The following is a 13,035-nucleotide window of genomic DNA, read 5'->3' as shown; positions in this document are numbered from 1 at the left end:
TACAAAGATCGCAGAATTGCAGAAGCTTTACAGTTGGGGGGGGATTATCAAAGGAGTGGGGTCACGTTAAAGCACTAATGACATAGCCCTTTTGACACTCTGAAAACTTAAGGTTTGTTTGGGGAGTAGGAGACATGTCTTAAGTACAGAGGTAATTATGCAACATTCTGGAGGGTTTAGAGTGTTATAGCTACTGTTAGAGTATTCTTTTTACTGTGAGGTTGGTTTTTGGGGTTTTTTGGTTTTGTTGGTTTTTTTCCCCTCACTATCTTCCTCCTCCATCCAAGGACATTCTCAAAATTTTTTATGGTCAAAAATAGGGAGTCTGAGGTACACAAGTGGGTTGAAGTTACACAGCTTCAAAGCTTACTGTTGCCTCATGTTGCATGTAACTACAACTTGGTTGTCCTCTGAAAACCTTTACCCCTTTTATTTCTTCTTTTGAAAGAAGGATAAGACCTCATTCTTCTTGTAAATCCTTCTCTCTCAACATTAGCATACTGTGCCCCAATCCTAAAAGCTCACTGACTGGGAGTACTTGTGAGTCTCTATCTGTTGAAGGTTTCTGTACACACTTAAAATGCTTGAGCTGTGGGCTTGAATATGATATCTTAGTACTTTGTGCATACAAAGAAAGAAGTAGCACTAGATACCTTATTCAGAAGGCAGCTTATGCGACATGTTACGAACACCTGAAACGAGCTTTTTATTTTCAGGGAAAGTTACTCTTGAAGTTAAATGAATGGAACAAAGTGCAAAGAAACATAGTTGACTGGAGAGTATAAGCTATGGTGAAGAATGTTTCAGTCTCTCCCTCACAAAATAATGTATTTAAATTTTAGTTTTATGATATAATTGTCTAGCAGTGTTTATTGGGATTGACTTTTTTTGTGGTGGTATTTTATTCACATAAAAAACACTCTACAGAAAGTGTGGTTTTAATTAGATTTCTCTTGCTTTTTGTCCCACTTGGTTAAACATTTTGTTTTCAGTTTAAGTCATGTTACCTGATTGGATCACAAATATGGAAAAATTAAAGATGCAACACTTGACGGAAAATATGTAGTGGCTTTTGCTGAGTCTTAAAGGAGGAAGTGCAATCTGACTGAATTCTGTAAAGAAATGTAGTTAACTCTAAAAAATGTTTTTAAAATTGTTGCAGCTTCTTCATTACAGGAGACAAAAATCTGAAGTGTAAGGAGCAGAGTAGCAAAGTAAGTCCTGGGGACTGATCAAAAATAAATCTAGTCGTGATTACAGCATGCATATGGAAATCTCTTGAGTTCTACAGTTACAAAAGGTTATCCAGGTTTTGTAATGCCACTTTTTTTTTTTACTATATGGCTGCTATTGTTTACACACAGTGTATTGAACTTTGAAAGCAATTAAATCCACAGGAACAGGAGCTACGAAGCAGTGACTTCCATCTGATATGCCCCATGTATGCTTACATGAGTGCAAGGAGACTGAAAACTTGCGAAGGGCAGTAACAGTGTTGCCTTTCTGTCTGAATCAAAAACAGAGTTGCTGGTTTAGCATGTAACTATCCCACCAAACTGTCAAATGTTGCCTGAAAGGCAGCTTTTTCCCACTTGTTTGTGAAATTGGTTTTTATGCTTAAGATTAATTGGATTGGTCACAAGACTGGTTTAGGTGTAATTGTACTCTAATTTCAGCTAAAATTTGAACTAAAAAATGTGACCTAAAAACTAATACTGAAAAACAATGGAAATACTATTGTGTTCTTACATTGTAAGTGAAAAGAAAGTATTTTGATTCATTCGGCTTGCTAGAGTATAACGTTTATTTTGGTAAGTCACCTTTTAAAGAAGGTTTTTTTGAATTAAGGATAATAAGCAAAATGACAACACTTACTAAGCCTTTAAAAATGGAATTGTGGAAGTGTGTATTTGAAGTGAAGGTAGTCTAATCGTTGAAAATTAGAGGATGCTAACTGAAGAATGTTAGGGTAGGTGTTTGGAACCAAAACATCCCATAAAGAATGGGGAAATAAAGAAATGGGCCTGGGCTTTAGATGAAGTAGTACTTTCTATAGAGGTGGTACAAAACCACAATTGACGGTATTAATGTGGCAAAATCCTCAGTGAGTTTGAGAAGTTATTTACCACCACATATTCCCACTCTACAATTGTTGACAAATGAAGATATTTAAAGCAGCCGTGTATTTGTTGGTGTAAACCACAAGGGATGGTTTCATGTAAGAATATGAAAGTATTAACACTTACATGCAGCAGGGAATCTGCAGTAGGAGAGATGAAATAAGTCTTAAATCAACTTGGGAGGGGGAAGTGTTTGTTCCTTGCACAAATATGCTTTAAAACTACCACGTGATTAGTTGCCTCATGTTCCCAACATCTGTAAAAACTACTTCAGCTGTAGCATAGCAATTACAAAAACATTAAGAATATGGCAAGCTGCAGTTGGGTAACTTTTGAGAGGGGGGGAAACTTTGAAAGGGAAGACTTCAGCAATGTGCAGTGGTGGTTTCTATAAGTGAGGGATCTGACTTCTCTAACAGGCTTCAATTTAATTCTTAAAGTCACTGTTCTTTTTGAAAGTGTGTGTGGTGGATTTTGGGTTATCTTGTTTACTTGGTAGTCTTTTGTGATTAGAAGTTGTAAGGCACAGGAAATAGCTTTATAGTTCCTTCCTCCCACAAGTCGTAATTCATTTGTGGCTATCAGGATGTTTTTCTTGGCTTATCTCTTTCTATGCAGTTTGCCTTGCACATCTGCCACATAAATTATGAAACTCTTAACTTGAGAAGCTGAAAATGTATTTCAGGTCCTACTGTACTGTAACGAAGATGGTATCATTGGTCAGAAAAAGCATAATTGCAATTTGCAGAGAAGGTCTGTAATAATAGCCAGTATTCATGTACTAAATTGACTGGTGTCGTATTTGTAATGGTTCCGAGGAGTGGCTTAAAAATAAGTAACTTCAAACGGTCAAGTATCAGCTACTGTTGTGCTGTTACCTCTGTGTAACCTGAGGTATTTCACCAGGCATTTTGGCAGATGGGTACCCATCTGTTTCTTCTTTGAATGTGGACTGCTGGCTTCCTATTTGGTATCCATATGTTTCATCTGTAAGGCTCTAAATCTAAGCTGCATGTTTTATAACAAAAGTGACATTACTGACAGGAGCAAAATGAAAAGGCTTTAAGTTTGTTACATGTTTTTTAGTTAGTTTGTCTTCACCAAGCAAGGAGGGAGATGCTGGCTGAGATTGAATATATGAGTTCACTTGGGGAAGAGCAGCACTGTCTTTATTTTGAAGACGATTACTGTCTTTTTCTCTGAATAATTGTTAGTAACATTAGGTACATAAATTCCTGAATGTCCATTATATTGTTTGGGAAAACAGGTGGGTAAATGATGTCTTGTCTTTGTCCTCTGTGAACCAGTCTGCATGTTGAGCTTTCTGAGGTAGTGACATAACTGTCACAGGGCAGTGAAATCTGGTGCTGAAATGCATCTTTTGGTTTGACTTTGTCTTAAATCCTTTCAGTTCCTTGAAACACAAGTTTGGACCAGTGATCAGCTTTAATCCCTCAGAGCCTGAAGGAAGCAATGCTAACAGAAATAAGTGGAGTTAATATATGATGTCCCTTATTATGAGATGCTTCTTGCATGGTGTGCTGGCCCCTGGTGGTTTGGGAGGTGGTGCTGTGCGGATCGGGATCACTTCTTTTTTAGCTCACCAATTCAAATGCTCTGTGGAAAGCGTTTCATGCCCAGATGGATAAGTATTAAATGATTTTTTTAATTGGAAAAAATGTTTCTGGAAACTAATTAACAATTTAATAGATGCCAAGATTCCCACACCTGGGAGTGGGGGAGGTGTACCCTGTACTCAGAAGAGTTGTTTAGCTTTTTTATTTACTGTGTATTCTCAGTAGTTGAAACTAACTTCTGTACACCATTTAAAAATGGATCATTTAATATTAAAATAACTTTTTAGCATTCTCAGAAACCTTTCCATCTTTTTCTAATCCTGCTTTACAGGAACCTTTTAATCTAGATACTAAAAATAGTTTAGATGCATGACTCATAGAAGATGAATGTTGGGAATAAGATGGTGTGTTCCCTCCCCTCCAAAGGCTTCATCATAAATGCATGTGTGTCTGTGGGTGGGGGTCTTTTAGATAACTGGGTATTGTGAAAATGTTACTGGGGTCTGCCTTATCTCTTTTCCAGATGTTCAATGTTCACTTTGCTCATATTATTTTATAGTACATTTGTTCATTCTTTTTAAAAAAATCCAAATATGGATGTAGTCTCAAACATCTAAAGGCAAAGCTACATTATACATATTTTTTTGCCTTAAGTTGACAGCCCCTGTACTGATTTTGGGGAAATCTGAAAATAAATTGCTGCCGTTGTGTTTGGATAGTATTCCTAAAACATGTGCCATGGATCAGATGAGTAATACCTAGTGGGTCCATACTGGAAGACTGGTAGCTTCTCAGGTCAAAGGGAGCAGAAAACCCAACTCTTAGGAGAAAATAAGCTGCTGGAAGACCAAGTCAGCACTTCAGCTGTAGGAGCAGAGCATTAGCTCAATCTCCAGATGTAAGTTACTGCTGCCGTTGTTCAGAGCTTTATGTTGAAGCTACCACCATGCTGGTAACAAACTGTCTGTATGAGAAAGCACTCCTGTTCTTATCTATATGCCTTTCCATAAAAATCATAGCGATGTTTAGATGGAGATATGCAAGATTAATAAATGAACCAGCTGTGTATGTTCTTCCTATTTAGTTAGAGTTAAAGCAAACTTTCCTTTTGCTGTAATTTAACGGTTTCTTAACTATTTATTTTTCAGATGCCATTTATGGTCTTTTCTGGTTGGACAATGCAATCTATTAATTTTTAAATGCAAGAAGCACAGCATAGAGCTGTGCAAGTGTATTCTTATTGGGTTTTGTCCATGTGGGCTTTAGAGACCATTACTGTAATGATCTCCTTTGCTATGTCACCCAGTGAGGTAATGAGATTTTATTCTGAGTCAGTAATATCTATTCTGTCATGGACCAAATTTAATGTTTGCTTTGCTTTTATTCACTGTGAAAGTCATAGGAAACATGGAGAAGACTTTCTAAAAATAAAGAAGCTGCTAACAAAATTACAGAAAGAATGAGATTAATGTATTAGTATATGAGATTGCCTACTGAAAGCATAATGCTAAACACATAGTTAAAATGTAAAATTATGTTGTGTCTGTTTTGGCACCTTAAATAACAAAAGGTTAAAATATTTGTCTCTTGCAAGACTTTGGTACCACACTACATACTGCTGTACAGTAACAGAGCTTCTATTGTCCTCTGTTAATCCAGACCCCTCCCTCTCTAAGAGATTAATTTTTTCTTTAAAAAAATATAATCTCTTTAGTGTTAATGTTTTTTTGAATAGCATTAATGTTCAAACTATATGTATGATAGACATACATGTGTGTAATGCTTGATTTTTTTTTTTTCTTCTGCACTTAGTCTTTAAACAGATATTTGCAGAATGGTGTCTCACTGGAAACTGTTAATGGTGGTAAAATGTAGAAAGTTTCTCATCTCAGCTTTTAGTATTTTAGTGTTCCCAGTTGTAAAATTAAAAAAAGGAAAACAGAAGGTGCATAATCCAGTGATGTCCTTGGAGTAATAGTTAAAGGCATAATATTATGCACATAGGAGTCCCATGTATACATGATATTGTAATTGGTTTGAAATGTACATTGAAAAAAATTTTTAACTGTGTAACCAGGTTTCTTGTTCCTGCTGCTCAGTCCCTCAGCACAGTGGGCAGCTTCCCAGAGGTTTAAGAAGTGTTTCTAATTAGGCTTACCCTGTCCAATCCAATACCTTTATCATCACTATAAAGAAACTGTTGTAATGTACTCTCTCTGTGACTTCTGTTTATTTTAGTTTTCACAAGATTAGACATGGCATTTCACAAATCTTCTGTGGATCTAATGTCCAGAATTGTACTTGTGTCCTCAGTGACACCACCCACATCAATAGCAACTCTAATCCTAATGGTGCTTTTAATGGAGTGGTCTGACTCTTGCCCCAGGGCATATTCAAGGCTTTTAAGTTTGTGCAGAAACATTCACTAAGATCTGTTAGGCTTTCTGATTCCTTAATATGTTTTAAAGTAAGTTCCATTCTGAATGGGTGGATGGATAGATATTTATTATTCTTTCATTACCTTTAATGTATAAATACCTTCTTTTCTCATGGCACTTATTTTCTCTATTGCAGGTTTCCTATGCACGTGCTATTTAAAGGTTTCTGCATGTTTAAGACTCTGCTGCTATTTGAGCATTAATATGAAATGTTAAGTTTACATGTCATTTGAAGATCTGAAACTTTGTGAGATATAGCTCTCTACTCCTTTCCTGATGAATGCTTATCTTAGGAATACTTCCTTCAAAAGAATGTTTCTCCCAAAATCTAGCAGTGAACTGTAAGCTTCCTTTATGAGTTGTGATTTCATGCACCGGAATGTATTGTCAGGGTGATGAGGGAACAGAACACCACTGACCATGGAAAAAGTCTGGAAGATACAGGAGATGCTGGGGAGCATGAAGTGGAAATATCTGTGGCATTCTTTTGGAAAGACTGTGGGCATTGAACTATTTACTCTTACTAGTGCTATATGCTGCGTCTGAGGTTCTAACTGAACTGTTGAATCAAATGAACAAAGACAAAAGTTGTTGCACCTTTTTCTTCAGCAGGTTTGCTGGTAGTGTATGTAAATCATTGTTATGAAATGTTGTTTGAGGGTTAAAGTTTGGTGGTTAATTGTAGAGTAGAGATTAGCTGAGAAAATAGACTCATTCCATTTCTGTTGCTGACTATGTTGAGCCTTGTGTTTCCCCATCCATGTTTCCAAAGTGTTCCTGGTTCAAGGGATATGATATAGAGAGATTTAGGGCTTGTTTGTTGTGGTTTTGTTTTGGGGTTTTTTTCCAGAGTGGAACCAGCAGTTATTGTGGGGTAACTAATTCAGGCACAACAAAACTGATTGTAGTGTTACCAGTTGGAAGCTATTACTAGAAGCAGTATAGTTACAGTTGTGTAATATTTTGTAAGTGATGATCATCTCCTGACTTAAGTTACAGCATATGAATCTATAGAGAACAAACACCTTGTGGTGTTGAACAGTGAAAAATCTTCACTCTGAAGCAAACGTTTCAATTCATGATGTTGTGCTTACTCAATTTTTTAACAGAATGTTGGGTGGAAATACAATGATTTTACTTTCCTGGCATAAAAGTGATTTTTTTTTTTTTTTCGTAGTCTGGAAGAGGAAAGCTTTCTTTTTAAGTATTTATTTTGTGGCTGTTTTATGGAAAAAACACTGAAGAAGTGCTGATACATTACTGAGGGTAGAGTACACCTCATCCTCACTAATATAGTCCTTCTGAGCATTAGTAGCTTGATTCATGTATTACTATGTAAGGTCAGAAGCCCAAGCAGAGTAGCCAAAATATATCTGTGAGAGTCTTATACTGGAGTATGTTGAAATCAAACACAAATAGAAGTTTTCTACAGATACATTTATTGCTTACTAGTGTTTGTGTGTATTTATGTCCACATTGTTGGTTACATTCAGTATCCACTGATAAGGGAAGGGGGAAGACAGGACCCCTCTTAAAGTATGCCTTTTTTTGTATGTTGTTCTCTGAAGTGTTCCTTCAGTCTGTAAGGCTTTATTTTCAAGCAGGCCATCTACAAGCTATCTTTCATTTCCGTGTTTCAAAGAATAGTGCTCAGAATACAATCTCAGACCTGTAGGATTTTTATCCTCTTACGCCTGAAAGCTACAGTGCTTTTCAGACTGTTGCAACTGTAAAGGTTTAAGTGGCAGATAGTCGGTAAACTTTCTGGCTGGACCTTGGTAGCTTCTCTGATCCCCTTAGTTTTATACAGAACTTTTTGTCCCCTCTTGCTTGTCTGCTTGCTCTCCCTAACACCAACTAACCATCACTTTTACCTCAAATTACACATTTGAGGTACGTGCAATACTTCCTCTCACCCCTTACATCCCTCTCCTCTCCCCCTCTTGCTTATTTTCTGGGTTTTTTTTAGCACACTATAGGATATCACCTGGATTCAGATGACAGCTTTATCTCAAATTTACAAATCTCAAAATGTAACTTAGAGCAAAATTTGAAGCTATTTACAATAGGTTGAATTCTTTGAAAGATTTTTTTCTTTGAAAAATGCAGCCAAAATTGTGGACAGAGTACTATTTTGGGGGCATTTCATCTATGCTACATCTATTCAGTTTCAAAACATGTTAAAATACAGTTTATAAAATGCATGTAAAACTTTTAACTTTTTTTTTTTTTAAGAGAAAGTGTATCTCTTGTCTGATGCAGTTGGAGGTGATCAGATACTTAAAACTACTACCCACTGGCTTTTCCCTAGCAATGTCCCTTTATTCATGTGGAGGAATTTAGTCTCAAACTTGAGCTACCTATTCAGTGTTGCTATAAATTGTAGATACAAACATTTAAAGTTGAGTGTTCTCTTGCAAGAAATTAAAAGCTAACATTTTGCTTGCTGTTTCATAGAGATCTGACAGTGCCCTCTCTTGGCTTTTCTGAACAGTTCTGGTTTTTTAAAAGAAACAATACTGAAATAATTTTTAAGGGTACAATAAAGAGTAAAAATCCTCTGTTGACACCAGTCTGATTTAATAGACTTAAAAGAAATGTAAGACACAAACAGAAAAGAATGCAACAGTTCGTAATGTTGATGTCAACCCGTTTATTTGCTGTGCCTTTATTTTGGATGTAACTTGCAAAATACACTTATGTCTAATGTCTTTGTCCATGTCAAAACTTTCTGTAAATGTGCTTGTCACAAGATTCCAGTTGCGCAGGGTTTCAGTGAACAATTTGGGGTAAATCCAAATGTAGTCTCGCAGATAATAGGGTGTTTTAAACACTGCAAAGATACTTTCTGTCAGTCTTGACTGTTGTATGTCCATTTGTTTGCAAAGCAGACTGTGTCCATGAAATCCAGCACGATTCCCTGGAAGCTGCCCAGTATAAACTAATCAGAGAGCCCCCCCTGGTGTCTGAAAGTGTCCTCGGATATTAAATTTATATCAATCACAGGAAGTCTTGGCAATCAAGCTAGTCACTTTTTCCCTTCACATCTGGACATAAATTATTTTTTTGTTGCAAAGGTCACAGGAATCATGGGTAGGGCATGGAATGAGGGCCATAGAAAACATGGGAAAGGAAGAATAAAACTGTATTTCCACCTTTTTAGAAATGGTTATTTTTAAGTGACCTGGAATGATGCCAAACTATACAACAGTTTTTTTTTTCCTTGAAGTTTACATTTGTTGCTGAATTAAATGCGGCTTAAAGATACTTTGTTTTGGAACGCTTTGTGCCATTAGATCTCATCTTGGCATTTAAAAAAGAGCTTTCTTCTAGTAGCTGAGAACAATAACTTTACTGCAGGAGGGTTTTAGAAATAGAGCATGTTTCTGTACTTAGAGGGGTTTAACTGCACCTTCTTCTTTCTTTTGGCATTAGTTAATTTCCTTGTTTTCCTTCCATTTCCCCCTTTCAACCCCGATGCTGCTTTAGCCATGCACTTTGCACTTTGAGCTCTTCCATAGCTAATGCTGGCCTTTTTTTTTTTTTTTTACAGTAAGTTTGCATCTTTTCATGCATTTTCCACTCTTAAATTCTTTGCTCTAAGAAATAAAGGAAATGCTTCATTTTATGCTTCCCCCCAACTCTCCATCGTCTCTCAAACAAGTGCTTAAGGAGGGATTATAAAAACAAACAGAACCTTTCCATTCAACTCCCTGCCTTTTCTTGCTTGGGACAAGGGAACCAGTGTGCTGAAAGCTGCAAAGCACTGAAGCCTGTAGCTTTGGGGTTGTGGGTTTTTTTGGTGTTTGTTTTTTTTTAATGTTCCATGCATATGGGAAATAAAGATGGTATTAGTTTGTATGTATGGTAAAGAAAATGTCAGAAACAGAAGCTTGAGGTGCATTTAGCATAAATGAATTTGTAAAACCTTAATTGCTGTTGTTCATGACCACTGCTGAGTTCTTACATGCGTTTTCTTATATAGATAGGTTCTGTTAGCTTGCTGATTATTTATTCAGTCATGTAGCTTATGCTCTCTTTAGACACAAAGTTGAATAAAATCATACATCAGAATCTGACAGCAGGAATTCTCATGCTGAGAATCCAAGATTAAGTCCAGGAATTTTATTCTGTTTTAACAATTACCTTCTGTGTCCCTTTCAGACTTAAGGGGATCTCATTCTTGTTTCTACTGTTTATAACTCCCAGTTCCAAGATCTTTGCTATCCTTATGCCAAATAAAATTGAACGGGTATTGCTTGAATGCTGCTTTGTGCCAACTTCTACATGGACAGAGGGATGACTATTAAGCATCTTGATTTTTTTTTCTTTTTTTTTCCCTTCCAGTCCTTTCAGGTTCAGAGGATTTTTTTAAGCAGCAAATGCCTTCTATGCATGGTATTATAAGATAGTTAGATCTTTCCTACGGTTTAATCAGTTTGACTTTATAAGATGATTTGTGTTGAACACGGTTATCTTGCAGGGTTTTTTTAGCTTCTGAAACCAGTTGTATGATGTACTTTTAACAGTTAAGTAAAGTATCAAAAGTTTGATACAATAGGTGTAAACATGTAATTTCTAAGTTATTTCAAATACACTGCAAAGTATATAGGGAAAGCAGAGGTCACTAGGTTTCCTTTTACCAGTGTTTTCATTATGATTGTATGCTATATTGCTCCATAATTAGAGAGTTGTTTTTCAAACATTCTTCATATGAATGATGCTTTGGGCCTGCTCACTCACCTTAAAATATAAGGAAAATCATTATGTTATCAAATGTATCTGGATACTTTCAGGGGCACAAAGGAGGTTGCTGGGCTTATAGTTGAAGGTTACCAGTTTGAGAGAGTCATTTAAATAAAAATAATCACATATTGACTATTCTAATATAACTGATATGGAAAAATTGCTTCCTTTTTCCAAGTTATGTTCTTCTGTGAACTCTCGTAGATACACCCTGGGCTCCTTATAGTATTTGTATTCCTTTAATTGTAACAGAGTGCTCTGCAGCTTTTCTTATTTTGCTGTTTTCCCTTAAATAAATTAAGCTAGGAAACAGACTTGCTAGTGAATCTAATCTCCCTTACTTCAGTCTTCTGTGTGATTTTTTTTTCTTAATTTTTTATTTTTTTACTAACACCTGTTTGGTACTGATATTCTTGAGTTTCTCTATAGCACTCATCATTAAAAACAAACAAACAAAAACTGCTTCTGATTGAGTTATAAAGCCTCTTGCAAATAACTGTACACTGTACAAAGCTGTAAGCAAATGATATCTAGTTGGGGAAGCTATCAGCTTTGACTCTAGTGGTTCAGTTTGGATTTTAAGTGGACCAAAAGCCATTTTTACTGGACTGAATCCAGCTGCAATGTAATCTCTAGTTTCTCATCTGTATTCTTGAAGACTAATAGCATAGTAAAACCTCCTTAAAGATAACTTAAATGTGTTGCATAGTGTCCTCAGGGTAACTTCTGCACTAAAGATGTTTTCTTTCCCACCCTATAGAGGTATCTCATTAAGTGAGATACACACTAGTGTCATTATTAAGTTTTCATGTGTTTCTCAGTTTTGATGCTAATCTTCATGTGTGTTAATTTTTTTCCTTTGCAGCACCAATGTGGTTATGAATTATTCAGAAATAGAGTCTAAGGTTCGAGAAGCAACCAATGATGATCCGTGGGGACCTTCGGGGCAACTCATGGGAGAGATTGCCAAGTAAGTGATAATTTGGTTCAGTGATGAAGAAGAGAAATGTGGTGCATTTTATACGGGAATGTGAAATTTGCTGCTAAATCAACTCTGTGGTATGCTGACTGATAATGCTGAAAAGTTGCTGTAAATAAAGTCTTTTTTAATGCATAATCTTACAATGTATTGAAAACTGTCAAAAAATTAAGTCAAGGTATTTTTTTTTCAAATTCTTGATTTTTATTTATGTAGCCTCATAAGTCTTCCAATATATCTGACTTTTTTGGAGTGTTTATTTTCAAACTGCGTTCTTGTGACTTTTCCAAGTAGTGCAAAACATGTTAAATTCTTCCTTGAACATTTTTTCTGTTAAAATAAGTTTGGAAGTTGCACATTTGACTAGTTGCAGTTGTTATTAGGGTATTTGTGTTAAACATTATTTTTGTTATAAATTAGTGAAGGTTCTTCTACTGCCTCAGATTTTTAGAATTACTTTTTTCTTCTGTAGTACTGGTATGTAAATTACTTCTATATGAGTAATAAATAAGGATAGCTTTTTCCCTGTAATGTCATCAAATGTGAATGGGCTTAGATCAAGCCTGCCATCTACTGTCAGCCCTGAGTCTTAACAAGATATTGTGGCAAACCACAGAGAATAAAATTTCTTTACTCCTTTTGTTTAATTCTTTAGGGCTACATTTATGTATGAACAGTTTCCAGAACTTATGAACATGCTTTGGACTCGAATGCTGAAAGACAATAAAAAGAACTGGAGGAGAGTTTATAAGGTGTGTATGTACATGAGCTAGAAGTATTCAAGACTTAGAGTTGGTCTATGAAGGACATAATGCTTGTTGCTAGTATAATGTTCTGATGCAGTGTCTTATTTAGCTACTGCTATATCACTTACTCTGCTAGCAACCTATAATTTCTTTCCTAACTATAAGCTTTATAATTCTGTTACTGAAGTCAAAGATGTCTTTCAAATGCTTTATATGGAAAAAACAAAATTTTAGAAGTGTGTCTAAGATCCACTTAACAAACATAATAGAGCAATTACATTTTGCTGATATTCAAGTATTGGAGTAGCATTCACATTTTGAATCTACCCAAAGGAGTTGTTACAGTACTCCATGAGAAGTAGATGATAAGTTATTGTGCTATTAGGAAATTGTTTTTGAAGGAATTCAAGAATACCTGAAATAAAATGG

The 13,035-nt window shown here is 35.8% G+C and overlaps 1 protein-coding gene across 1 annotated transcript in view; it reads left to right on the top strand.

Moving 5' to 3' along the window:
* CLINT1 (clathrin interactor 1) overlaps nucleotides 1-13,035 on the top strand; it is a 47,353-nt gene that overhangs the window by 10,092 nt on the left and 24,226 nt on the right. The window contains exons 2-3 of the mRNA XM_010578997.1: nucleotides 11,748-11,851; nucleotides 12,516-12,612. Coding sequence (XP_010577299.1) covers nucleotides 11,748-11,851; nucleotides 12,516-12,612 — 201 coding nt within the window. The remainder of the gene's footprint in view (nucleotides 1-11,747; nucleotides 11,852-12,515; nucleotides 12,613-13,035) is intronic.

The sequence above is a fragment of the Haliaeetus leucocephalus genome, unplaced genomic scaffold (assembly GCF_000737465.1).
Source record: "Haliaeetus leucocephalus isolate CR32 unplaced genomic scaffold, Haliaeetus_leucocephalus-4.0 Scaffold656, whole genome shotgun sequence".
Taxonomy (NCBI): Eukaryota; Metazoa; Chordata; class Aves; order Accipitriformes; family Accipitridae; genus Haliaeetus; species Haliaeetus leucocephalus.
The sequence above is the reverse complement of the archived record's forward strand: the minus strand, read 5'-3'. Positions and strand labels throughout refer to the sequence as shown.